This window comes from Anopheles merus, chromosome X (assembly GCF_017562075.2).
Source record: "Anopheles merus strain MAF chromosome X, AmerM5.1, whole genome shotgun sequence".
NCBI lineage: Eukaryota > Metazoa > Arthropoda > Insecta > Diptera > Culicidae > Anopheles > Anopheles merus.
Genome location: NC_054081.1, coordinates 14,526,961 through 14,554,916, shown reverse-complemented (window position 1 = coordinate 14,554,916; position 27,956 = coordinate 14,526,961). Strand labels below are relative to the sequence as shown.

The 27,956-nt window shown below is 50.0% G+C and overlaps 1 protein-coding gene across 2 annotated transcripts; it reads left to right on the top strand.

Moving 5' to 3' along the window:
• Positions 1 to 27,366, top strand: LOC121602578 (leucine-rich repeat serine/threonine-protein kinase 1). Of its 2 annotated transcripts, XM_041931358.1 has the most exons (10): positions 1 to 896; positions 6,050 to 6,244; positions 6,327 to 6,492; positions 9,726 to 9,885; positions 9,976 to 10,782; positions 13,633 to 16,782; positions 16,856 to 16,979; positions 20,392 to 21,681; positions 21,770 to 22,437; positions 25,100 to 27,366. In XM_041931358.1, exons 1-10 carry the CDS (start codon positions 837 to 839, stop codon positions 26,871 to 26,873), a joined length of 8,394 nt encoding a protein of 2,797 aa, XP_041787292.1. In that variant the 5' UTR covers positions 1 to 836; the 3' UTR covers positions 26,874 to 27,366. The 2 variants fall into 2 exon arrangements, with proteins under 2 accessions (XP_041787292.1, XP_041787358.1); XM_041931424.1 differs by lacking the exons at positions 1 to 896; positions 6,050 to 6,244; positions 6,327 to 6,492 and adding an exon at positions 6,522 to 8,068.
• Positions 27,367 to 27,956: the final 590 nt, after the last annotated feature.

Here is a 27,956-nt window from a genome sequence, read left to right as displayed (position 1 = left end):
GTCAGTGGCTGGTTCGCTTTTATTCGCAGTTTTGATTGCAAACAATACGAACCCTCCTTCGCACCGACTTTAGCGACTGGAGTGAAAATCCGCCGCGAATGAATCGCTCGCCCACTGCATTGTGAAAATATTTAAAGTACAAATAAAAAAAAAACGGGCATTAAAGAAAACTTTTGCGAGTGGGTGAAAAACCGGGCGTTGAAAATTTACTCGTACTCGTGCGTGTAAGTGTGTTGTTGTGCGTGTAGTTGTGTGTGTTTTTTTGTGTGCGGTCTTATGCAGTTGCTGTGCCGTGCCAGCGATATTACGTAGCGAGCGGTCACGGGCACGGGTTCGAATCCGGCCACCGACGGCCGTGTGAAGCGCAACGGACGCAATTCAATCGACTGGCTTCTTGTGTGTTTGCGTGTCTGTGTGTGGTGTGTGAGTGGTGGGGCCACCAGTTCGCCCCTTCGGCGCACCATCGGCGACCATCCATCCAGCCCTCGATCTGTCCAACCGATGCGTCTGCGCGGTGTCACCGTTCAATAAAGCACAATACGAGCAGCGCACGGCACAGGAAGAGACGAAGCAAGCGAACACACACACACGCACACGGTCGCGGTGGAAATCCACCCGTGGAAAGAGCCCGTGCGGCACGTGCCCGAAAGCGAGTGACCCCAGCGCATCGGGGGCTTTGACACAGTGAACTAGAAAGCGGCTGTGGGTTGTTTGGACGGTCCGCTTTTCGTGAGGCGTGGGTTTGCCAGCTGAAGAAACCACCGAAACTACCACCACCTTTCCACCCCCCGATGTGAACCGCTCCGCCCAGCAGCAGGACAACGAAATAAAGCGCAATGGCCGATCAAACGCCGTCACCGGAAAGTGAAGAGTTTCCCGGCAGGTTGCTGCACCAGGTAAAGTGTGTCTGTGTGTGTCTACCCTTGTGAAAAGCGCCGTCATGTCCCATCAGTTCCCCCGGCAGGTTTAGGGAAGTATCGATTTGCAGCGGAGGGAAATGGTGGAGCTTTTTTTCTTCTCTCGCTCTCTGCTCTCGCGCCGCTGCTGCGCTTTCACGTAACGCACGCGGAACCGACCGGCCACTTTCTCCGATGAATGAAACATGAAACAGAGGCGTGAAGGTGGTGGTGGCGGTGGCGGCCCATAAATAGCCTCACCACCTTGACCCTGAGCGGAGCCGAGGGGTGGTTTTTGGCAGTGGCCGCATATTTTTAGCACCGTTGCGGTCGCTCGCCCCCGCACACACTCGCAATCCACTCGCACACCCGTGCATTGTAACGCATTTTCCTACAATCAAACACCGCGGTCAGTCGGGACGGGGGTAGGTGGGAGACGAACGCGCAGGGCAACGTGCACGCCTGAGCCAATCAACCGTCATCAATCAATTCCGGATGTTGCTCGGGCAGCGCGGGTTACGGGGTGCAACTTCCTGTCCGTGTGTGAGAGAGGTTTTTTTTTTAAACCCCTTCGACATGTCGAGCAGGCCCGGTAATGTAATCTAATCAAGTGCCGTCAACTGGAAAGACGAGGCGCGAGACGATGGAGGTTCGGATAGGGAGAGAGAAATAAACCGTCGCACCGTACGAGCGATGAGCTTCCCAGCCATCCAAAATCCTCCACCGCCACAGAGACGCGGGCGGCGGGCAATTCAGGTGAAGCAGAGACATCCTACGCCGCCACTCAGGGCCGCTTTCTCCTCGCCGCTTTGACATTGGTGGACGCGTGGAGGTGTTGAGGGCCGAGCGAGTTGCATTTTTTTTTTCGAGCGCCCGACAGACAAGAACGACGCAAGAGGCAGCTGGCCACTTGTCTTTGAAGGTAAGTTGCCAATGGTCTCCCAGCCCCAACCGGGCAACAATCTGTAAACCCGTTCTTAATTATATTCTCTTTTTTTACAGTTTTTTGGCTTCCGATGGCCCGGCGCTGAAGCTCCCAGAACGGGCAAAACAGCGACGATTGTGAGCTGCTGCCTGTCTTGGCAGGGCTGTTCTTATGCTGCGGTCACTGCTGAAACCCAACACTACTTCGCCATCTGTTGTTTGGCTCGGTGGGGAAGGGGTGGGGTACGAAAAAAAAAAAACAAAAAACGAGTAGCACAGTCAGGGCTGTAACGAAATGATTGAGCGAAAGCATAAAACAAACCGTGTTTTTGATGTTTAATGCACATGCACGGTTTTATTTGTGCCTTTCTTGTTTCTCCTTCCCGCTCTCGCTCTCTTTCTCTCTCATTGCCTTAAAAGAGGTCTTTAGACTTTTGCTAATTCATGCATCCGTGGGGTTCGATCTGCAAAGCGAAAGCGCAAGATGTGGCCATGACGGCGGGCGCACTGTTTCACGCGCCCGATGTAAATGAACCGAGCGAACCGGGCATCTAGCAATGATTACAGATAAGGTGGAGAAGAAAAAAAAAACGGTGAAAGCCTTGTTTATTAAGCCACATTAAGCTCTGTTGCTTACTTGCACGATTTTGACTGCTGCTCGTACGATATCCATTGTAAGACACCTTCAGCAAGACAGTTTGATTTAGAGCATAGCATGTGTGAGAGATTGTGTTGGAACACGTTGTGCACAGGTTATCATTAAGCTAGTTTTACGTTGAGAGCAGTGCTGTAAATTTGTCACTGTCAATGTCATAAAACAATCTGACTGAAACAAAATCCATGTAGGCGTCACGTACTCATTAGTGATACTCAAAACGATTGGTGTTTGATCAGTGTTCAGGGTGTTTGACCAACCGTTGATCAGTCTCAATGTCATGACTTTTTTTTTGCTGTGTTCTGCAAAATGTCACTGTCATAGTCATGACAAATTTCGGCTGAAACAAATACATGTCAGCGTCACGAGCTCTACTATGATGATCAGAGGTGAGACTCAAATAGCTAGTGCGACCATCACTTGCTTGGTGACATTTTGTGCTACCAACTCTTGGTCAGCCAGTTGGTGATCATCCCGATAGTCATGGGAGATATCCGGTCCGTGCTAGTGGTTCCAAGATACAAAATGAGCATGTTTTCTCGCTTTGTTTGACCCGACAGACAATCACACCAGACAGAGTGAGAAAGCATGCTCATTTCGTTACTTGGGACCACACGCCAAGTATATTCCAAGAATGTCGTGATTATCACCAAGTTACCAAGTGAGTGATCAAGAGTTGGGTACTAAATAAAATGTCATCAAGCATGTGATTGGTCTGCCAACTGTTTGAGTCTCACCTCTGATCATCACAGTTGTGCACGTGAGCTGACTTGAACTTCGTTTCAGTCATGAGCGTTGGTGACTGAAAAAGTGGTATTTGGCAGCACTGTTCACAGCCAGAAAAAGTCATGATTATGCTTGCGCCGGCATTAAGCTCCACTTGTCAGTCAGAGTATCTCGGTTTACTCAAGTAGTCGCATGTCATGACGCACTTTCAATGAGTATCAGCAATGAGCATCAAGCTACGACGGATATGTTCATTGTTTTCATTGGTGAGTATCTCGTGATACTCATGACATTTTGCAGTACTGGTTGAGAGGCTTTAAACAATGTAGGGAATTTGCGCTATACACTCGGAGCAACAATTCTCAACCGATTGTGTGTTTCTTGAAGTCACGCAATGTCCTAGAAACGTAATTTTCGACGAACTTTAGGTGTTTGGTATGTTATATTCCATGGCAAGGGTAGACTAATGGTAGACCTAACAAATCAAAAGCTTCATTGTATTCAAAATGCCTCAAAGTCCGCAGTGTTTCAATCGATTATCGTATTTACAAAATCTGTACATACATACATTGGGTATTCAGGTATAATTCCATTCCCAAACTCGATTAGACCGGGTAGAAGATTTTTTTATGTTGGCCAATAGAAATTACCGTATTTTAGTGAGTGTAATGACCCCCTTTTAAGTCGATAATGACCAAAATCATATTAAAGGGGTCGTTATACAGCGCCTACCATAACTATATGGATATGGTCGTTTGTCGAGATTTTCGGAAAATTCAGAGTAGATGGATTAAAACAGTGAATGAGGAAATATACAAAATAATATTTCACATCTTTGTAGATGGTTTTTGAAATTGTATGAATTGTATGAAATTATTGTTATTACAAAAAAAAAACAAATTTAGGATCGTTCCATTACTAAAAACACACTTCGATTTTTTTTAAATGCAAACTAATGCATTTAAAAATTGTCCAAAAATACAAATAACCTATTTTTGGATGGTTTTAGAGAAATACATTTTTGACGATTTATCGCCTTTGTAGTAGTCTATGAGAATATGGAAGGTAAATGGAAGGTGGGAAGAAAAAATATTAGATTAGGATTACATTTCTTAACTATACGTAAGAACAGCAAACATTTGGATTCTGCTAAAAATCGTTATTTTGGGTTTTGTTTTGATTATGATTTTTAGAATTTTGATCTAGGGGAAATTGATAAGGTTCTCATGGATTTAAAAAAAATCCTTTTACATATTTTGGTTTGTGTTTTCACAACAATCGTTAACTGTACAAAATAGCTTTTTTGTATTTTATAAAATTATATTTACTAGTTACTCTTATAAAACGCATAAAACTTTTGAAAAAGTTATAAAACACTTTAAAAATCGTCAAAAATGTAAAAAAAAATACAAAGATGTGAAATAGCATTTTGCAAAATTTATACATTCACTATTTTTTTTTAACAAATCGCGAAAAACGACTTGGCAACATAGACAAAGATGTTTTTAAAGTAATTGTCAGGTTTTAAGGTAAATCAATCAATTAATTTTTTGACTAATTAAAGTAATGAATTTAAGGCTCTGATACTTTTACAGGCAATTTTTTATTGCTTAAAACTGAAATTTAAGCCTCGAAATTAGCAAAATATCGTTCTCGATCACGATTGCTATTGCTGAAAGCTATTATCGAGTCAAACAAAAATGATCTACAAAAAACAAAGCAAAACATGTAGATTTTATGCGTCTAAAATCTATTACTTGACGCATTTCCATGCTAATCACGAATTTGCTGTCCGAAGCGAAGCACTTTATTTGCAACACAATTTTAAACTTTATTCCAAGAATAGAATAAATCTATTTGCCGCAAAAAAAAAAAAAACAAGCAGCCAGAAAGCTCCAGAAAAGGTAGAAAAACGTAATATCCGATTTTAGCTAGTCGTAACTTTAAGGTTAAATAATAGCCCATGGCTACCAAAAAATGCATTTTCGACTAGGCCGTACCGTGCCTCAAATTAGTTCCAAATCGTCCACATTCCCCACATTCCATACGATCGATCCGCCCGTGCTGCCCTACATACCCATACGCTGGCAGCTCAGCTGGGCCGGGAGCGAACGGTTCCATTCCCCGTTTGCGCCGACCCACGGTGGGCTTCCCGGACACGGTGGGCCAAACGCGCGCCGGCTGCATCTATTGCGGCTTACGTTTTCGCTGCCGTTTCCGCCGCGCCGTGCCGGTGGTGGTGGCAGTGGATTAGCTGAATGCGATTTACCCCAGCGACGGGGAAAGCTGATACGGGCGCACCGGTGTAACCTGATCGGGAAGGGTGGACGCATCAGCTCGCTGCGGTTAGCGTAATGTACTGTCCGGTTCGGTTTTGCGCTTGGCGAATAGCTGCGAGAGACGTGCAAAAATAAAAACCAACCAAATGGACAAACAACAAGGCTTCGTACGGCATCGTTTCATTAAGCCGGCGAAGAACGTGTACGCCGCGCTACTAATTGTATTTGGCGCTGGTTGTTCCGTTCTGAGAAGGGAGCTCGGAGGATGTTGTAAAGAAGAAAAAAAAGCCCACCCAGCCACCGGAGGTCATTAGCCTTCGTTGGGCCTGTTGGGCCCGCAGGATTCGCGGCCTCGATTTGCAAGCTCGTGGCCCGCTGCGGGCAAGGTGGGTGGGAGGAGCCCAGTGCTGCAAGACAGTAGCTGCGCGACACTCGGCATGAGCGGACCGCCGCACTAGCAGGCGCTCGGGGCACATACTGCCGGCATGCTGATGGGACTGTTCGAGCGCAAGATACGCGAGCTGCGCGTGCTGAGCAAGCTGCATAATCGCAAACTTCGCATCTTAAAGGCGGCCCTGTGGGACAACGTGGAGCTGCTGGAGGACCTGCTGCAGGAGGAGGTGCACCTGATCGACTGTCTCGATTCGTGGGGCCGGGCGCCGATCCATGCCGCCGCCATCACGGCCGACTCCCGCTGCCTGCCGATGCTGATCCACGCCGGGGCAAACATCAACGCGACGGCCGGCTGCCGGTGTGACAATAAGGTAAGGCATGAAGTGCGTCCGAGCAGGCGTTTCCGGGGGGGGGGTCTGTACTAACCTTCGGTTGCTCCCTGTGCTTTCCCAGACTGCGCTCCACTTCAGTGCCGAGCATGGGCACGTGAGCAACATCAGGGTGCTGCTCGATGCCGGCGCCTCCTTCGTCGCGAAAGATCGCAACGGGCTGACGGCCCTGGACCTGGCGGAGCGGAGCGGGCACGAGGCGTGCGTACAGCTGCTGAAGGATGCGGCCGGTGAGTAGCTAGGTGCCATGGAAGGGGACCATCGGTCTTATCGGTTGCGCTCTATCTGTCTTTTTGCAAACAAAAAAAAAAGGGGGAAAACAACCGCGGTTTATTGAGTTAAATTGTGTAAACAAAAGCCACGCTGCGGAGGCTAATTAATTTAATCTAAGCGATAATGAGCAGGCGGGCTCGAGTAGGTCAGTAGTGTAAGCGGACGGCGACGACATCTCCTTCGAAACGGTTGCTTCATTTATGTGCAAGACAGAGAGAGTGAGAGAGCGAGGGAGAGAGGGAAAGGGCAAAGATAAGGACAGCAAGGACAATGTGCTAGAAATACGCAAAACGTCGCTCGATCACAACTACATCCGCAGGGATGACGGCCCGGCCCGATCCAGACTGGGATGGGGTTGTTGAAAGTGGGGGAAGGGAACCCTTTTTTGTTGTTGTTGTTGTTGGAGGGCGTCCCGTTGTCAACCCAATTTTTCCCGGGCATGCGCACGCCGGCTTCAAACAACGTTGGGCTTCCAACGTACGATACTGCTTCGGCGCTTGCGAACGGGAACGTGATTTTTTCGCCCTTTTCCGCAGACATCTTGTTCGCGCTCTCCCTCTCTATCGCATGTTGTAATCAATTGTCTGTTAGAAAACACTTGCAGTTAGGGCTAGGAGTTTAGGAGCAAGTGTCTGTTAGTTAATGAGAATTTTGAATTTAGGGTTTAAAATTATAAAAAATAGGAAGTTTTTTTTTGCATTTACACGTGTGGTTGGCTCTTCCTCTCACGTGCTCGTTCTCAATAGAAAGCTTACAATTTTCCGTGTGACAGACGGAGCCCGTCACGACGGAGCGTTTTTTTTTTCTCTTCTGGTCCGTCTGCAGACATACACACACAGTCAGGGGAAGCTCGCTACAACAACAACAACAACAACAAAAACGCGAGACAAAACTCCCCCCCGAAGGCCCTTTCCGGTGGACCACGATGGCATGATAGTCACCGCAGCACGGCAAAAAACGAAACCCCCCGTACCAATACCACGCCACGCGGTCGCGCGTGATACGCAAGGCAATCGGTGTCGGTGGCGTGGGCTCGTCGGCTCGTGTGTTGTGCCGGAGTGGCTGCAGTCTGGTTTATTATTATTTTTTTTTGCTCAAACCCGCCAACTGCTGTGGCAAAGCGTGGCGGGAAAGGCATCGGCATCGCCTGCCACTTCGCTCCGGTGCGGGATCGTGATTGGATGTGTGGTTTACTTTGCTGCTTGCACCGGGAACACACTACGGGACGTCCGGGCCGGCTAGCAAAAGAAAAAAAGATCGAAAGGAACAAACGGTGCGCACAGTACGCGACAGTCCTGAAGCTGATGTGGCCCATGATGGTAGCGTAGTGGGTCCATGTCCCACGGACACGGCGTGTGTAGACATTGGTGTGACGTGCGCGATCCGCGCGTGTGATTCGTGACGCAAGACAAAGGAGGGTCGCCCCAAAGATGTCCTGGAAGTTTGGCGAGGTGCCCAAACCGGGCGCCGAGCAGGCGTTCGATGCGTGCGACTACTTCGTGGACGAGGTGATCGAACCGTGGAAAATACCAGGTAACCACGGGCGTAACTGAACAAAACGCTCTCTGTTTCTGTGTGTGTGTGAGTGTGACCCTTTCTGCAATATTGATTGTTGCGCAAAGGTGAAAGGATCAAGCAGGGGGAGGTAGAGTCCGCGTGGATTTATTTTTAGTGCCCGTGTGGACTCTCACGTGTGAATGCAGTTGCGTGCCGCTGGGTACTTACACCACTCAACAGGCGCCAGTGTATGTGTGTGTGTGTGTGTGTGTGTGTGTGTGTGTGTGTGTGTGTGTGTGTGTGTGATTTTTTTATTGGGTTTTTCTTCGTTGCCGTTTCCACGTGTGGACATTAGTGATGGGTAAAGTTGGCTAAAATCCGGAATCGACTCCGGTAATTTTGGAACCGACTCCGGAAAATAGGTCCGTCCAACATTATCCAGTGTCGTCTGAAGTCGAAATCGTCTGGAGTCGGAGTTGTCCGGAGTTGTTCGGAGTTGTTCGGACACGTCCGGAGTAGTTACGGAGTCGTACGGAGTTGTCCGGAGTTGTCTGGTCTCGTCTAGATTCGCCCAGAGTTATCCGGAGTCGGAGTCGTCCACAATCGTCCGGAGTTGTTTGGAGTCGGAGTCGCCCGAAGTCGTCCGGAATCGTCTCGAGCTGTCATAAGTCTGTCGGAGTTGTTCAAAGTCACCCGGAGTCGGACTCGTCCAGAGTCTTCAAACAAAGGCCTGTATACGAAGTGCCGAAAAGGGACGACTCCCAACGTCTCCGGATAACTCTGGACGAATCCGGACAACTTTGGACGACTTCGGACGACTCTGAACTACTCCGGACAGACTCTGAACAACTCCAGACAGACTCTGGACGACTCCAGACAACTCTGGACGACTCCGGACAACTCCGGACGGCTTCGGGCAACTTCTGGCAACTCTGGATATCTCTAGATATTGCTGGACGACTCCGAACAACTCCGATCCGGACGACTCCGACTCCGAATGGTGGTTCCCATTTTGCCGGAGTCGGAATCAGACTAACAATAGTCGGTGTTTTATCGAAATTGTGGGTGCGCTCCAGAGAGCACATCGCTAGTGTGCACATGCATGTTTAATTCCGCACGGGCAGCGAGCATACAAATGTTGCAATCGATTTTTTTTTTTACATTTTAATTGCCGTCTGGCGTTTTGGAAAGGTAACGACCACCTTTCAAACCATTGTTGGAGCGAATTTGCAACAATTATTGACCTCCAGAAATTTGGAACGGTTTTTTTTATTGTGCGGAGGGGCGCTGCGTGTTGTCTCCTTGACGAAACGGAGCCTTCGCAGCGAAATACATTAAAGGCGTTAACCGGGCAAAGCAAAGCAACAAAGGCAAAAGACACGAAGACGAGTTTTACGATCGATGGGTCCAGTTGACCGTAAAATGATATCGTTTCCTCTGTAAAGAGCAGTTTTCTTTGTGTAAAAAAAAAAAAAACAACAAAAAAAGCCCCACACACACAAGTTATACCAGCTTTGCGGTTTTGCGGAACGGAACTTCCCAGCTGCTGGTTTAATGTTTGCGGTTTTGGGCTTCCGTTGGCTTCCTTAGCTTAGGTATCGCTGCTGCTCAGCACCGATCGAACCCGCGGTTGAAATGTAGCTTGAAAAAGGGTAATAAAACAAATGCTTCTCAATCTCTCTCCCGCTGCTAGATACGCGCGAACAGATACGCAGCCAGAAGCATCGGGCCCTGCGGGAGGCGGTGACGGCGACGGACGGAGCCGCCGTCCAGCTGCTGCTGGAGAGCATCGGTTCGGATCGGGAAATCATCGTCAATATGGCACCGGGCGGTGCCAACACGCTCCTGTTCATGTATGTTGCTCTCCGTTACCCGTGCTGGCGTGTGCGAACTCTTGTTTTAACTCTCTTTTCTCTTTCTCTCTCTCTCCTTCGCTTCGCCAGTGCGGCACAGGCTGGGTCGGAGCGCATCGTCCAGCTGCTGCTGGAAGCCGGTGCAGATGGGCGGGCGCATGCGGTCACCAAATACTCGCCCCTGTACACGGCGGTTCACAACGGGCATACGCAGGTGGCCGCCCTGCTGCTCGACCGGTTTCCCGAGCTGGTGCAGCAGGTAACGGTCGAACGGTGGCTCCCGTTCCATGCCGCCTGCATCAATGGGCACTGCGCGGTGGTGGAGCTGCTCATCAAGCACCCGTACGTGGAGGAGCTGCTCGGTGTGTACCGCAGTCCGAACGGGGAGCTCGAGTGGCGGCTGCCGTTCGACCCGAACGCGCAGGACGTGGCCGGCCAGACCGCACTGTACGTGGGCTGCCTGCTCGGCAATCCGCAGCTCGTCGAAACGTTGCTGAAATGGCGGGTGAAGTGTGTGCGGCATACGCTGGCGTCGACCACCGACCACGAGCAGGCGGAAATGGGCGGCAGTGGTGGTCGTGATCACGGTGGTGGTGGTAGTAGTAGTAGCAACCCGCTCAGCCCCACTAGCCGCAAGATTTCGTTCGGCATACAGTCGATTATGTCGCGGCTCAGCCTGAGCGGCGGCCGCTCCGATCCGTCCGAGGAGGGGGAGGAGGGCCAGCAGGGCGAGATGCGCTGCCCGCTCGATCTGGACATTCTTTGCGGGGCGGCCCGGGAGACGGCCCTGCTCGCCGCGGTTCGCGGTGGCTTCCTAGACGTGGTGACGATACTGCTGGAAAACGGGGCCGACCCGAACGTGATTGCGCGCGCCGTGGAAGACCAGAACGATCCGAAGTAGGTATTTATTTATTTTATTATTTTTTTACTTTAATTAATTTAACCGCCAATAAATTTTAACAAATTTTAAAAGCAATGCTTATAAAATAACGAAAACAACAGCTTTAAAGGTCGGGGTACATTGCCCGTACTCGCTAGTGTAATTTCGATTTGCACTAGCACATCTGGCGGCAGCTGACTGAATCATTTTGCCAAAAAATTTGGAGCCGCTTCAGAAAATATGTTATTTTTCCATGTTTTTTACTTAATTCGGACGGGAAAAAAAAGGTTTTGTAAAAGGTAGATGCATATGTTCTGCATGCATTTCAGCCATTTTCCTGACAAAAAACGATGAGAATAATACTTAATTTTGAGATCCGGCACGACCATTCCCTCGATGACCAAAAAAATACTTCCACCAGTCGCCGCCAGAAGCGCTAATGAAACTCGAAATTACACTAGCGAGTACCCCGGCCTTAATACAGGTGTCCCCCGAGATACGACTGTATTTGGGACCGAAAATATGTCCCAAAGCAAGGCGTAAGTCGAAAAAGTCGTATGTCGAATATCTATGAATATTAAGTTTATAACCGAAGTTGAAGAGTTGGAATTTATGATATCGTGTATTTTATTTAAAATAATGTTCGATAATGTAATGATTATATTTAAGAAGCCGTACACAATATAGATATTCAAGATAGGGTAATTGTGGAATCTTTGGAAATGTGTGTATAACGATTATCAGCCCAGAAATTCAAAAAATACATCTATTTCTTGTCAATGACAACTTTTAACTGTCAAAATCAAAATCGTCGTATCTGCAAATCGTCGTAACTCGAGGGGCTCGTAACTCGGGGGACGCCTGTAGTAGGAATTCCTAAAAAATTGCGCCATTTAGAAAGTGGTTAAAGTAGGGGAATAGGAGTCGTGAAGGCGGGAACTGATCAATACTGATCAATATGCCGTCGCTTTTCTAAAGAAACAATCAACTTGTGGGAGTTGACAGCGGTTCCGTGGTAAAGTCGTCAACTCGTTCGACTCAATAACATGCCCGTCATGGGTTAAAACCTAGAATGGACCGTCTTCTCGTAGCTAGATTTTTGACCTTCCGGTTGTGTGGTAATGAATTTACCCTCGAAAGCCTGTATATTTGATATTTGTGGCCGCTTCGAGAGCGTCACAAAAGGTCTGTTTAATTTAAATAAACAAATATCAAATATTAACACATTGAAATATAGATGAGACAAAGGACATAAGGTTTGTACTTGTGGAACGTCCAGTCATAAAGCCATGTTGCTTAGGACTTATCCAAGACCGGTCTCTTCTTCTTCTTCTTCTTTGGCTCAACAACCGATGACGGTCAAGGCCTGCCAACCCACTTGTGGGGTTGGCTTTCAGTGACTTATTGATTTCCCCCCATAGCAGGATAGTCAGTCCTACGTATGGCGGCACGGTCTATTCGGGGCTTGAACCCATGACGGGCATGTTGTTAAGTCGTACGAGTTGACGACTGTACCATGAGACCGGCTGGCATTGGATAATGTAGGATGCAATACCGATTACAAATGCTTTTGCACATCCACAAAGCAGAGCGATCCCATGATAATTGCGATAATAATACGGGGCCAAGGATCCTTCTGAGCATCTTCCTCTTGAACGCGGCTAAGAGGGTTTCGTCAGATTTGAACAGTGTACATGTCCCAGACGAGTATGTGTGTATCGGTACTATACAAGTACTATATAGTCTCAGCTTAGTCCGTCGTGACAGGTTCATTGAGGTGAACTGATTTTTCAGACTTGTGGAATGGCCGGTTGGCAGTCAGTATCCTTGCACACAACTCATCTACCTAGACAACTCATCTAATAGACAAATGATCAGCAAATAGAATACTAGCCTCAGCAGGTGCTGAACGAGAGCGATTGTCGAGATGAATGGGATAAAGAAGGACTTTATGGGATTGGAGGAAATGTAAATGTTGCCTTAAATGGCAGGGATGGGTCACAAGTAGAGCTTGTTGCTTACATTCTATCGTAATATATGAACGATAACGTACCCGATTATAATTACGGTATGCAGAAGCTGCGTATTTAAAGGCGCTAAGGTTGTGCAATGATCAATGCCGTTGGTAACAGTGTTGGGTAAATCTGATTCAGATTCATGAATCTGAGTGTATCTTTGGAATGAATCTGGATCTCGGATGGCAAGATTCATGAATCTAGAAAGATTCAATAATCTCGAAAGATTCACGAATCTCTAGGCATTCACGAATCTTGAGGGGTTATTAAATCTTCAAAGATTCACAGAGCTTGAGCTTCTTATTATTCTTCTTCTTGGCGTAACAACCTTAGCATACAACCCTATACAGGCTTTCAAGACTTCTTGGCAATAACGACGTAGCCTAATAGTTTGTTTTCCTACGGGGAGAGGGTCCATGCGAGGCTTGAACCCACGACGGGCATGTTGTTAATTGTCTCAGAACAAATTCAATATTTTGAAAATTATACATCTCTAAAGATTCCAGAATCCCTGGAGATTTATAAATCTTATAGGATACATGAATCCTTTTATGAATGCTTGGAGATTCATAAATCTTTGGAGTTTCGATTCGAGATGCGTATCACTCATCGCTGAAGATTCGTATGAATGAATCTCAACGAAAGATTCGTGAAACCCAACTCTGGTTGGCTACGGCATAAATAACGAGAGAAGAGATACATAAATGTAGCGCAGAAACTAAGTTATTCCTGAAAAATATTAGAGTTTCACCGACCGACGACGTGCAGAAGGGTTGCAAAGTATTGAGGGTTTGTTTGCACAGTGTAACAACATAGCTCCTTATCCCTCTCACTTCTCCTTTCCTCTTTCAGATCGTCGGATGAGATCTATGGCTTTTCCAACGTGCCGCTGGCCGAGGCGACGCGCCAAAAGTCGCTGCCGATGGTGGAGCTGCTGCTGAAGCACGGCGCACGGGACGACCAGTCGGTCGCGCTCGGCATCGCCGTGCAGAACGGCGACGAACCGATCATCTGCCGGCTGCTCGCGATCAAGGCCCATCCCGATCCGGACTACAAGATCAACAAGCGGGCGCTCGCCGGGCAGGAAGCGTCCGCGCCCGAGTACGGCACGGCGCCGCTCGCGTTCGTCGGCAAGCTGGGCGGCAGCTTCACGTACAGCTCGCTGTTCCCGAGCACCGCCACCATGATCAACTGGCACAGCAACAACTGCCGGCTGGGGCTGATCCGCATGGCGTGGGTCAGCGAGGCGGTGCTGCAGTGCAACCGGAAGCTGCGGGCGCACCCGAAGTGCCACCAGCTGGCGCTGGCCGCCCTGACGCGCATCGACATCTCGCACAATACGCTCACGACGCTGCCGGCCGAGCTGTTTGCGCTCGGCAGCCTGCGCTACCTGAACGCGGCGCAGAACAAAATCGAGCGGCTGCCGCTGCCCGACGAGGACGCTGGCGGGCAGGGCAAGCGGCGCGGCTCGGCCAAACCGGCCGACTACCAGTGCCCGGTGCTGGAGGAGCTGTACCTGCAGGACAATCGGCTCGAGTGCGTGCCGGCCGTCCTGTTCCGGCTGCCGAACCTCGCGATCCTGGACGTGTCGAACAACAAGCTGCAGGAGCTGCCGTTCGAGATGTGGAAGGCGCCGAAGCTGAAGGAGCTGAACGTGGCGTTCAACTTTCTCAAGGATCTGCCGTCGCTGCCGCTGCCCGAGCTGCTGCTGAGCGGCGGGCAGGGCCAGGGCGGGGACGGTGGCCGGCCGGAGCTGCCCTCCCCTGTGACGGTCGCGGTGGAAGGTGGTGGTGGTGGTGGTGGGGGTTGTGGTAGCAGTGCAGCGGCTGCCGCCATGTTCCATCCGTACACCGGCACGAGCGCATCGTTCGACGATGGTACGGAGGCGCTGGCGCGGAACCGCCACGTGACGAACCTGGAGCTGGTGCGGCACCACATTTGGGCCCGCTCGCTCGAGGTGACCGAGCAGGAGCTGCGGCTGGCGGACGCCCGCCACGACAGTGCGCTGTCGCAGCTGAGCAGCCTGAATTTGGCGAACAACCTGTTCACCAGCATCCCGCTGGCGCTGCCCTGCCTGGCGGTCAATCTGACGCGCCTCAACATGTCCTACAACAGCCTGCGGTCGATGGGCCACGTCACCAGCTATCCGGCGTCGCTGAAGCAGCTCGACCTGGGCCACAACGAGATCAGCTGCTGGCCCAGCCTGCCCCGCATTGCGGCGTCCGATCCGCACCTGATGTGCTACAACCCGCAGGAGGGCAAGAAGCATCCCACGGATAGTGGTGGTGGTGGTGGTGGAGGTGGAGGTGGTGCGGGCACTGGTGGTGGTAGTGGGGGCAAATCGGGCAGCCGCGGCGGGTCGGGCGGCGGCGACACGACGCCCTCCTCCAACGCGTCCACCACGTCGTACGGCGGCACGGAGATGACGACGGTGGTGAAATCGTCCACCAGCTCGAACAGCATCACCTCCCTGCGCACGGCCGTGCTGAAGAGTGTGTGCTGCCACCGGCGCCACCTGCGGCTCGAGTCGCTGCGCACGCTCGTGCTCGCCGACAACTCGCTCACGCGCATCCAGCTCTCCACCGACGACGTGACGACGCTGGGCGAGTCGGACGACGCGGAGTGGAGCCTGATCGGGATGGCCAAGTCGCGGCTCATCTTTCCCAACCTCTCGATGCTGGACATCAGCAACAACTGCCTGAAGGAGATACCGGCCTCGATCCACGAGCTGACCAACCTGAGCGTGCTGAACCTGAGCGGCAACATGGACATTACCGAGCTGCCACCGCACATGGGGCTGCTGTCGCGGCTCTGGAACCTGAACACGCGCGGCTGCTCGCTCCAGGACCCGCTGCGCTCGATGATCGACAGCAAAAAGTACAAAACGATGGACATCGTCGGCTACCTGAAGTCGGTGTACGAGGACGCGCGGCCGTACGCGCGCATGAAGCTGATGGTGGTCGGCGTGCAGGGCATCGGCAAGACCAGCCTGCTCGAGCAGCTGCGGGCGGAGGGCTCCGCCCGGGGGAAGAAGCCGGTCGACCACTGGGCGAAGCGGATGGGCCACCGGCACATCAACCAGAAGACGTCCCGCGGCATCAACATGTCGACCGTTGGCGTCGACATCGGCGACTGGGTGTGCGAGAAGAAGGTGCGGGGCCAGTCGCACCACGGACCGGTCGTGTTCCGCACGTGGGACTTTGGCGGGCAGCGGGAGTACTACGCGACGCACCAGTACTTCCTGTCCAAGCGCAGCCTCTACCTGGTGCTGTGGCGCATCATCGACGGGCGGCGCGGCCTGGCCGAGGTGCTCCAGTGGCTCGGCAACATACAGGCGCGCGCCCCGAACTCGCCCGTCATCATCGTCGGCACGCACTACGATGCGGTCGGCGAGACGCTGCCGGCGAAGAAGGCGGAAGAGCTGCAGCAGATCATACGCGACCGGTTCATCGCGGTGTCGGACGCGGAAAAGATTGGGCTGCCGCGCGTGCTCGACTCGATCGAGGTGAGCTGCCGGACCGGGCACAACATCAAGCTGCTGGCGGGGCTGATCTACGATACCGCGTTCTCGCTGCGGCCGCCCGGCTGCAAGGAGCCGCTGCTGTACCAGCGCGTCCCGGCCAGCTACCTGGCGCTGGAGGACGTGGTCGCGAACATTGCCGCCAGCTTGCGGCAGCACGGTGCCGATCCGGTGCTGGACGCGGACCGGTACCGCCAGACGGTCACGCACGAGATGCAGCTGCGCGGGCTGAAGGGTTTCCGGGACTGGTCGGAGCTGAACCAGGCGACCATGTTCCTGCACGACAACGGCGTGCTGCTGCACTACGATGACGCGACGCTGCGCGATCTGTACTTTCTCGACCCGCAGTGGCTGTGCGACATGCTCGCGCACGTGGTGACGGTGCGCGAGATCAACCCGTTCGCGCGCACCGGTGTGATGAAGATGGACGATCTGCAGCACGTGTTCAAGAGCTCCTGCCTGGGCAGCAACAATAATCGAGGGTAAGCGGGAAGGGTGAAAGGCTGAGTGTGTGTGTGATTGCGTGATGCTGACGATGCTTCTCCTTTCCTACAGCTACATCGTGAGCCTGTTGAATAAATTTGAAGTTGCCCTGTCGTGGGACGCCCGCACACTGTTGATCCCGTCCCTGCTGCCAACTGAGGAGGATAGCAGCTCGGATCGGATGGTCACGGTAAAGGTGAGTTAGCTATTTTTATACTAGTAGCTGAATTTGAACATTTTAGAACAGTTTTGCCTCATTAGTTCCATGCTGTACGCTTCCATTTGCAAAATATTACCTGTTTCAAATGTTTGATTTGTTTATTTGTTTATTGTTTGTTATTCATTCAATGGATAATAGTGATCCGTGTGAAAGTTCTTAAGTCGTTCTTAAGTTCGTTATTAAGTTTAGATAAACAAGATAAATCAGCTAAATGGCCCGTTTCGAAGGCGATTTTTAAGAGATTGTAACGAGACTCCAAAATCGAAAATATGACAAACTTCATTAAATGCCCGAATCATGGAGTTGAGAGGGACTCTAGAGCCATATCCAGTTCGACTACGGTTCTGGGCAAGCAGCAGACGGGAACGAAGCAGAACTGCGGGTGCGTAAAACTGCTGGAGCAGTTAATGTTTTGATGCAGATTGAGTCTTGGACATCTTTTGTTACCCGAAACAACATGCCAAGCCACTGATTACCTCGAGTAATCATATCCTCCGTTTGCATCCTGCGATCCATGTTACGGAGACATTGTGATGTAAAATCAACAAGGTTAGTGATCATCGATCGCTTTGGAACGAAACCATGTTGTTGAGGGCTAATATAGTAATATGAAGACGTCAGCAAACTTGTTTGGATTACTTTCTCAAATACTTTGGCACCAGCGTTGAGTGGTGTTATATCCCTATAATTGGCTGCTTGTTCCTTGGCGCCTTTTTTTTAATATGGTAACAATCCATGAGCTCTTCCAGATAAAAGGGAACTCCCCCATCTGGGACAGGACTAGCTTTAGGCTTAACTGCTTTTAGCTCATTTAGTATGGCTTCTTGCGATATATTCAGGAATAGTTAGATCAATGTCGATGACATCATTAGGAGTATTAATTAAAGCGTTGGTGATAATATTTTCATCGGTAGTTTAGTATGCGGTATGCCTCATCAAATTAACACGCAAATATGTCACAAATATCTGAGGCAGTTGAGCCAGATCGGAAAAACATAGGATTACTCGTTGATATTATATTTACGTATTAACATACGTATTAAACGTTGCTTAGGTCTCAGTTATAAAATGGATACCTTTTTATCAACATGACGCCGTCTTGAATGACTTTCACACGAAAACAAACACTCCCGCTCTTTCCGGACCTCTCATAGTTGAGCACGTCTTGGCCAGAAAGTGAAGGAATGGAATTATAAGATACATGACGATTCTTCATTTAAACCTGTTTCTAACTCAGACTGATCATCCTGATCTGTTCAAATCAGGTATTTGATTTAATGCTATCGGTAAAAAATAGCAAAGTGACATTCCAGTAAGATTATCCATACAAATTTGAGGGATCAATTTTGCGTGTTTAATTCAATTTGCGTTGTGTCATGTACTTATTCACAACTGAGTTTTGGTGTAAAGATGCACTATTTTAAGTTTTAGCCACGATAGAGATGCTTATGGCGAAAGACTAGGAACATTGTAGTCATAATGGATATCTAGAGATGAAATTATAGATAGAAATCTGTGATTGTGTAAACAAGATCGATATTATAATCTATCACACCTCATAATATGCGAACAATACATCACTAGATGCCACAGAGAGTTCAGAAAGTAGGGTAGCTTTATCAGATAATTAGGAAAACCACTGTATGTTCTTCAAAGAGCACTCCGATCATGTCTTACATAAGGCATTTTAGCATCTTAGCACATCAACTCCAAATTTTCATAGATTCTATTTTCTATGAGAAGTCAATCTTTAGTTAAGTTCAGAGTTTGACGATTCGGAGTGTTCCATTCAAAATTCACGTTGGATGGATCGCCGAACTCGAGGTAAAATTTCCCCATTATAAGGCACATCTCCTCCTAGCAATAGTAACAATTCTTAGTAGCGAAAATCCCATTTGCCTTAGCGATTAGGAAAATTAGAGAAATGCTGTTGTGATAGTTACTAAATGTACATTTTTGACGATAGTTTTTCGGTCGTTGAGGATTTTGCACCATCCTTAGAATACCCCCACCCTTGTTGGTGGCATCGGATGACAAAGTCATCCGGTATTGTCGGTTCGATTGGCAATTGATCGGTAACAATATCACTTATCGCAGCGGTCGGAAAGGTTTTGTTGTACAAATTACTGACCATCTTTTACGATGACGTTTCATTCGTTTGACGAACTAATTATTAAGGGTAATTATGTGATTCGAGTGTTAGAGAAAAAGTGTCCACAATGTTTTGTTTGTATGATAATGCGTGTTAAAAAAAACATCGATTTGCCACGTATGTGTGACATCTCTTTTACCATTACACATTACCTGACTCAATCGATCCTGACTCAAGATAAGAGCTACGGAAAGTGTTTTATTTTACGGTTTTACCAGTAATTTAGTTTATTTGTATCATACAAAATGCAAGTAATTTCAATCAAAAAGGAAAAATGATAATGTCTTAGGGTAAAAAGTGTGACAACAATCAATCAGAATAGATTTGTAAAAACTGGTGCTCTGATGTTAAAAATGAGACATCTTTAATAAACGTTTAAAAAAAGAATTTTATTGTTGTTTTACGATTCGAACGATTGTCAGAGATTTTTTAAAATTAGTTGTGGGAGCTCGGAATCGGACCTACTCGTTTCCGATTCGGTGTTCAGAATCAGTGCCGGAGCCGATTCCGATGCTCGAATCGGAGCCAATTCCGGAGTTAACTCGATTCCGTGATCGGAATTGGCTCCGGAATGAGAATTGACTTCGGAACCGTAATCAACCTGGGAAACGCAATTTGTGTCGGTAACAAAATCGGGATTGACTTCAGAAATGAAATTAGCTCCGGAATGAGAATCAGTTCTTGTATTTAAATAAGAAATTTCAGCAGCGAAATCAATCCGGGAATCTCCATAGGAATGGATCGTTTTCAAGTAAATATTGATTTTTAGCAATCAATACGTAGCATCATTGGATCCAAACGCCTATTCCTATGGATATTCCTGTCCATAGGAAAGAGCGTGAAAGAGACTCCCGCATAACGAGTGAGTCACTGGAACAGATAAAACTCGTTACAAGCGTTTCCACTGTAGTTTTAATTATAGGAAATACCAATTTTGAACCTTTCTTGGATGATGTAATTACATAAAAAACAGCAATATCATCAATCTGATTGCTTGAAATCATCTACCAATCACTTTGTTGTTTCTGAATGTGTTTTTATTTAGAAACTATTCGCTAATATTTTAAAATGTAATAATTTAAGTGCAAAAAATGCATTATCCCAACCCGCGGATCTCGTTAATTTGCTAAAATCGCCGATCCCTGATTTAAAGCAATTTAAAAATATTCAAACAGCATGGCCAATATAAACATTCTTTCTCTGTCTCTCTCTTCATCTCTCTCCCTTGCGTGATAGATTGCAACACGTTCGAAAGGATGGGTGAATCGGGCACGCCGCAATCCGCTGGCCTACACCGGCCACTCACTGCCCTCGTACGATCAGGCGCCTTCGCAAACGCTGGCCAGTTCGGCCAGCCTGGACCACTCGCCGATACCGACACCAACGCCCCTGGACGGCAGCCAACCCGCGACCGGCACCGGCTGCGACGTGCAGATGGTGCCCCACCCGGACCGGTCCATCTCCCGGCTGCTGCTCATGTCCTACTTTCCGTCCGGCTTCTGGTCGCGGCTCATTACGCGCGTGCTGGCCGACGACCAGGTGGTGGAAGCGGTCCGTGGCCTCTACCCCCTGCCCAAGGACCTGCTCGACCAGTGGCCCGCGCTGGAGGAGACGCCGGCCCTGGCCGCCCACTGGGCGGTATGGCAGACCGGGCTCGCGCTACACTTCGGCCCGTCCACGGTGGTGTTTAAGATGCGCGAAATCTCCGTCACCTGCCCGACCTCCCCGTACCGGAACCCGATGAACCGGTTCAAGCTGAAGCAGGACGGCGTCTGGTGCGACATCGACCTGACGGCCAGCTCGATCCTGGAGATACACTTCCCGTGCAGCGCGCTGCGGGTGCAGGTGCCGGCGACGCCCGACGAAGCCCGGCCGCCGGCCGCGCACGAGATCGAACCGAACGTCCAGTGCCTGACGCAGCTGCTCGCCCTAACCGTCGACCATATCGATCTGCTGCTGGAGGACTGGTACCCGACGCTCGGCACGCGGTTCGTGCACACGTCCGAGGGCCGGTTCCTGGTGACGCGGCTCGTCCCCTGCCCGCGGTGCCTGCGGGAGTGCGAGCAGCGGCACGCGCCGAACCTGCCGTCGCAGGTGAAGCCCTGCTCGGCGCTGAACCAGCGGTATGCGGCGAACGGGGGCGGTGGCGTCCATCGGCACCATCGGTTAAGCATCGGCGAGCGGCGCACGGCCGACGGGGGTGGAACGGGCAACGGCGAGACGAGCGGCGGCGGAGGAGGCTTGAACGAGCTGCCGGGCATACTGCACGACTGCACGGCGCTGGCCGGCCGGAAGTCGCAGGACTCGCTCGGCTGGTCCGACTGCGACTCGGGCGTCGGCCAGGAGACGGCCGACAGCTCGAGCGAAACGTCGATCGAGTGCTACACGCTGGCGGCCCTGGCCGGGGACGGTTCGCCCAGCTACAGCTGGATGGTGGAGGAGTGCATACTGGCGGCGTACGATCGGAAGACGGTCGCCTGCCCGGTGCACGGCGAGATCGAGCTGAGCCGCATCACGCCCGACGTGGTAGGTGGTAACAAGAGAGAGAGGCGGGGGCTAAAGCTAATCAGAGCAGTTAGTCACGAACTTCTTTGTTTTCTTCGTCTATTTTTAGAACTTTATGGACCTGCCCGACCACTATCTGATCCGGTCGAGCGACATCAACCGCGGTCCGCTGCTCGGGCGCGGTGCGTTCGGGTTCGTGTTCAAGGCCACGTGCAAAGCGACCCGGCTGGCCGGCAGCAGCAGCAGCACCACCACTACCACCACCCTTGCCGGTCGGCTGTCGTCGCTCCTGTCGTCGCCGAGTGCTGGCCCAACGAGCGGCGGGGGCAGCACTGGCCCCGGGCCAACGATCAACGTGGCGATGAAGATGCTGCAGCCGGTTGCGCCTGGACCGCGGGCACGCCAGAGCGCCATCATCGCGTACAAGGCGGCGCTCGGCAAGTGGGAGCGCGATCCGCTCCAGCACGCCTGCAAAGCGTACTGCACCGCCCGGCAGGAGCTGGCGGTGCTGCTCACCCTGCGCCACCCGCACATCGTGCCGCTGGTCGGGGTCTGCACCCAGCCGCTCGCGCTCGTGCTCGATCTCGCGCCGAAGGGTGCGCTCGACGCGGTGCTACGCCACTTCCGGCGCAGCGGCGCCCGCATCGGCCCGTACTGCTTCCAGGCGCTGGTGCTGCAGGCCGCCAAAGCGATGGAGTACCTGCACCGGCGGCGCGTCATCTACCGCGACCTGAAGGCGGAAAACATCCTCGTGTGGGAGTTCCCGGAACCACACACGTAAGTACAGCCTGTCTGCGTTGGAGTGGTCGGCACAATAAAGTGCCCATTACTTACAATTTAACCATTTTTTAAAAACCTTTTTCCGTAAAAAAGGAAGTTATCGTACTGCTTTGCTTTTTGAAACATAGTTCGCTATATGCCTATGACTGTGCCGTACAAAGTGCTGCAAAATGCCAAGAGCATCACGAGATATTCAACAAACAAAAACAATGAACATATCCGTCGTAGCTTGATGCTCATTGCTGATACTCATTGAAAGTGCGTCATGACATACCGAACACGACATGCGAGTACTTGAGTAAACCGAGATACTCTGACTGACAAGTGGAGCTTTATGGCGGCGCAAGCATAATCATGACTTTTTCTGGCTGTGAACAGTGCTGCCAAATACCACTTTTTCAGTCACCAACACTCATGACTGAAACGAAGTTCAAGTCAGCTCACGTGCACAACTGTGATGATCAGAGGTGAGACTCAAACAGTTGGCAGACCAATCACATGCTTGATGACATTTTATTTAGTACCCAACTCTTGATCACTCACTTGGTAACTTGGTGATAATCACGACATTCTTGGAATATACTTGGCGTGTGGTCCCAAGTAGCGAAATGATCATACTTTCTCGCTCTGTCTGGTGTGATTGTCTGTCGGATCAAACAGAGCGAGAAAGCATGCTCATTTTGTATCTTGGAACCACTAGCACGGTCCGGATATCTCCCATGACTATCAGGATGATCACCAAGTGGTTGACCAAGAGTTGGTAACACAACATATCACCAAGCATGTGATGGTCGCACCAACTGTTTGAGTCTCATCTCTGATCATCATAGTAGAGCTCGTGACGCTGACATGTATTTGTTTCAGCCGAAATTTGTCATGACTATGACAGTGACATTTTGCAGAACTGATCACAGTAAAAAAAAGTCATGACATTGTGACTGATCAAGGGTTGGTCGCAAAAATGTCACAAAGCATGCATTGGCCACACCCATCGTTTTGAGCATCGCCTCTGATTATCACACATAAGAACGTGACGCTGACATGGATTATGTTTCAGTCAAATTTTGTGTGACATTGACAGTGACATTAGTATCAAACCATGACAAAAATCAAAATCACTCAAACAGAATAAAGTGCCCACTTAATTCTAAAGAAAGTATATCTTTGAGCGAATATAAGAATAATAATAATTATTATTAGAATAATTATCGATCGAATAATTTATATGCATTCCTCTGGCATTCCAGGCCTATTTCAGGATCTTTGGCAAATTTTATTTGATTCTATCTGTAAATATTTGGCATTTGTTCTTCCAACAAGTATTTTTGTTTTTTCTTAATCACGCCATTTGCACCACACTTGCATCAAAAATCGCTCGATCAGATTAAGATTAAGAATAGTTGGGGCCATTGAAGACGTTTTTTTTTATTCGATTGCAAACATTTGTTGGAACATTAATTTATTTTCTTACTTCGTATTTTCCACATAAAACAGATAACTTCATGCAGGATGCTTATATAAGTAATAACTCTCATCATGCCGTCGATGCATATCATGCTTCCCACTCATCCTAAAGAAAATCGCCCACTGGTCATCACATTGCATCCTTCATACATCGTCCTTTGTTGGATCACGTCTAGATATATTTGAACATCAGTTCTAATTTCGATTCATATGTCCAAAGATCAGTTGTCCAACAATCTAATATATTTAAGCCAATTGGCTTTGTTAGATTTGCTGTAGATCGGGCGAGGAGCTTGAAGGACGCTACATTTAACGAACGGTTAATAAAAGTGCAATGTGATGCCATCATGGGGTGTTTCTCCTTAGGATTAGCTGTTGTTAGTCCGTATCTGACTACGGTAAAATCGGAACCACTAGTTCCGCCCGGAGTTGTTCGGAGTCAACAGGAGCCGTTCGGTGCAATGTGCTTGTGTTCAGGCATTTCGTTTCGTTTTGTTTTTTTGTCTTTTACTTTGCAATTCGTATACAAACCTTTGTTTTGAATGCCGACTCCGCACCGAAATACGGGGCTTGAAAACTAAAAATTGTTACTACGGGCTTACATGCCAACACAAACAATAATTTAAAAATATCAGCTCGTATCGAATAAAACACCTTTAATGTCCAGCACGAAGTGTAAATTTTGGTGCCATCGAGAGCTTGTAACCGCCGGAGTGGATGCAACTAGCGTAACAAACTAATACATTTGAATTTAAAGCTCTCTCAATTACGCTAGAGAAGAACCAGATGCAACACTATATAAAGTTTAAAAAATCAGAAAAAAACATTCCTAAATTTTTGAAACAAGTCTGGAGTCTAACTTGGTGTTATATGTGTTAAAAACAATTCTCTATAATGATTTAAGTTATTTTGTTATTAGTGATTTTGATCAATTTTGGAAAAAAGATATTTTTTCTCAAAGCAACATTTTTGTCATGGTTTGATTTGGCACGAGAAGCAGGTAAGGTATAACGTTTTAAAAAATAAAATAGTGCAATAAACTAATTTTTCACGAAAACAGAAAAAAATGGGGATTTTTTTAAATTGTAAGTAGTAGGCCCTTTTATTTTGCCGACCACTGTAAATTGTTTAAGCGGCTTTACAAAAACATAACCGAAAAATTAAACGATTTTTCTCACTTCTTTCCGTCTCACAGTCACGATCATCCGTCGAATGCGGTGCACATCAAGGTGGCGGACTACGGCATCAGCCGCATCACGCTGCCGTCCGGCTCGAAGGGGTTCGGCGGCACCGAGGGCTTCATGGCGCCGGAAATCATGCGCCACAACGGCGAGGAGGAGTACACGGAGAAGGTGGACTGCTTCTCGTTCGGCATGTTCCTGTACGAGCTGATCTCGCTGCGGCAACCGTTCGAGGGCCACGAGGCGGTGAAGGAGTGCATCCTCGAGGGCGGCCGGCCAGTGCTGACGCACCGCGAGACGCACTTCCCGTCCTACTGTCTCGACCTGATGGTGCTGTGCTGGGACCAGCAGCCGAAGGTGCGGCCCTCCGCCAGCCAGATCGTGTCGATCGCGACGGCGCCCGAGTTTACCCACCTGCTGGACGTGATCTCGCTGTCGCACGGGGGCAGCGTGATGGACGGCATCGCCTGCATGATCGCGAGCGCGGATGGCGAGGAGACGGGCGTCGTGTCCGGGTACGAGCTGTGGCTGCCCTGCTCCAACTCGCGCATCGACATCCTGGGCGGATCGGCGAAGGGCTGGCAGCAGTACCATCGCATCCTGTGCCCGCAGGTCAAGGGTGGTGTTGGTGGTGGTGGTGCCGGCACGACCGGCACGAGCAGCGGCGGACAGGCGGGCGGTACACCGGGCAACGGACCAACGCAGGCGTCCGGTTCGCAGCCGACCACGCCACACCTGCTGAAGACGATCAAGCTGACGACGGCCTGCGCGGTCGAGTCGGCCGTCTGGATCGGCGACGCCGAGGGCAACATCTACGCGTTCAACGCGGCCGACTGCGTGCACCTGTTCTCGTACGCGCTGGAACCGTCCGCCCCGTCGCCGGTGGTGGCGCTCGTCTACCTGAAGAAGTTCCATCGCGTGGCGGCCGGGCTGGAGAATGGGCGCCTGTTCCTGCTCGACTCGCAGCTCATCCCGAGCACGTACGTGTCGGCCGAGGGTAGCTTCGTGCTGTCCGAGCTCGGATCGGGCGAGCGGCTCTGCTCCGTCACCGCCCTGTGGCACTCCGAGGACGAGTGCGAGCTGTGGTGCGGCGAGCGGGACGACGCGATCAGCGTGTTTTCGCTGCGCAACTCGCACGTGTCCGGGCAGCACCATCTGACCCACTTCCCGGCGCCGCTGCCCGTCCGGGGCCTCAGCGTGGCGCTGCTGTACGCGTCCGGCGACGACTACGTCTACTCCTACCTGTCGCCGAGCTACATCCTCTACCAGTGGCGCTCGTCGACCAAGCGGGTGGAGAACAAGCTCGACTGCTCGAAGCTGGTACCGTGCTCGGAAAGCCTCAAGAGCATCGCGATCGACGAGCGGCTCAGCCCGGGCAAGTGTCAGATCAGTGCGCTCGCCGTGCTCGGCAACGAGCTGTACGTCGGCACGACCTGGGGCTGCATCATCGTGGTCGAGCGGGGCAGCCTCCGGCCGACCACCGTCTTCCGGCCGTACGAGGAGGACGTGCGGTGCATCGTGCCGGTCGTGCCGGTGACGGCCGGGGACGAGTCGGGCGGTGCCTGCACCACGCCGCTGATCGTGACGATCGGGCGCGGCTACAGGTCGCTGATCGAGCGCTACACGGATGTGACGGTCGGGCCGAGCACGGCCAGTGCCGGGCGGCACGGTCTGGCCGCCACCACACCGACCGCCCAGGACAAGCGGCTGAAGGAGGCGCTGCTGCGGGACCGCTCCAACCACATGCACGCGCTCGTGTGGTCGGCGGAACACTGGGCACCGATCTAAGGCGCGGTCGGGGCGTGCATTATATGTGTCTGTGATTTAATTTCGGTTTTAAATGACTTTTCGCACTGCTGTGCTTTTGGAGGGACAACAGCAACAAAAAAGGCAAACAAACAAACAAGAACAATTAAGTTAAGGCGGCAGCACGATTTGGGCGATTAAATTAGCTTCCTAAACAACCCTCCCCCTCCCTTTCTCGTTCGCTTAACCGTCGAGCCGGGTATCGAAAATCCCCCGTTTACCTTTTATTGTAATACTTACGGCACCGTCCACCCGTCCTTTTGCTTCCTCGATCTTCCCGGAGAGAGAAGTTGGTCAGTCGGTGACAGTCTCGAGGCGGGTGGCGACGAACCTGAGTTATGGATATTATTGCAAATAACTAGCTTATTTAAATTTAACATTACGATCGCGGATGGGGCGCGTGAGAGCGAGGGAGAGACACAGAGCGTGGAAGTGTATAGGTAAAATAAAAAAATATATATTTTAACACGGTCAACATTGAGTTTCGTGTGCGCAATTTTGAAAACCCGATGACCGTTGACATTACACTAGAGTTGTGCTTCAAGTACCAGAACTTTACGATTCATTCAATTCATCCTAAAGAACGAACGACCTACGTTAATCTAATCTTCGTTCATCGATTCTTTTAAAAATGTACTGAGTTGGTCATGAAAATAATGTCCTACCAGTCGAAATAAAGAACGTCTTAGTACGCCAGGTCGTTCATTTTCCCCATGCAAATAAGAACGTGAACCGTATGACCAAGACGTTCACGAAATGAACGACCTATCCGTTAGTGATGTAAGATCAAATCCGGATTCGTTCAAATGATTCGGATCAGTGAATTGAGCGAGTGAAACATGCATCAGTTTATTAAAGATCCGGAACATCGCTTCCCAGAGAGAAACAACTGGATACAGGGTTCCCACAATTTATTGATTGATTTCTGTTCTGTTTAGAGTGTGTCTCACGATTTATTCACCGTTTCCCATATGTTTTTGATTAGTTTCCTCATAATGTTAGTCCTATTGGACATCAATATAATTCACCAAAAAATAAAAAATAAAAAAAAATGGGTAACGCCCA

What these genes read in the sequence shown, in the direction of transcription:
- LOC121602578 (XM_041931358.1), top strand. Translation starts at nt 837, where the DNA reads ATGGCCGATCAAACGCCGTCACCGGAAAGTGAAGAGTTTCCCGGCAGG. An exon ending in GCTGCCGGTGTGACAATAAG is followed by an intron (nt 6,245 to 6,326) that starts GTAAGGCATGAA and finishes GTGCTTTCCCAG; the next exon opens with ACTGCGCTCCACTTCAGTGC. An exon ending in GGCAGCAACAATAATCGAGG is followed by an intron (nt 16,783 to 16,855) that starts GTAAGCGGGAAG and finishes CCTTTCCTACAG; the next exon opens with CTACATCGTGAGCCTGTTGA.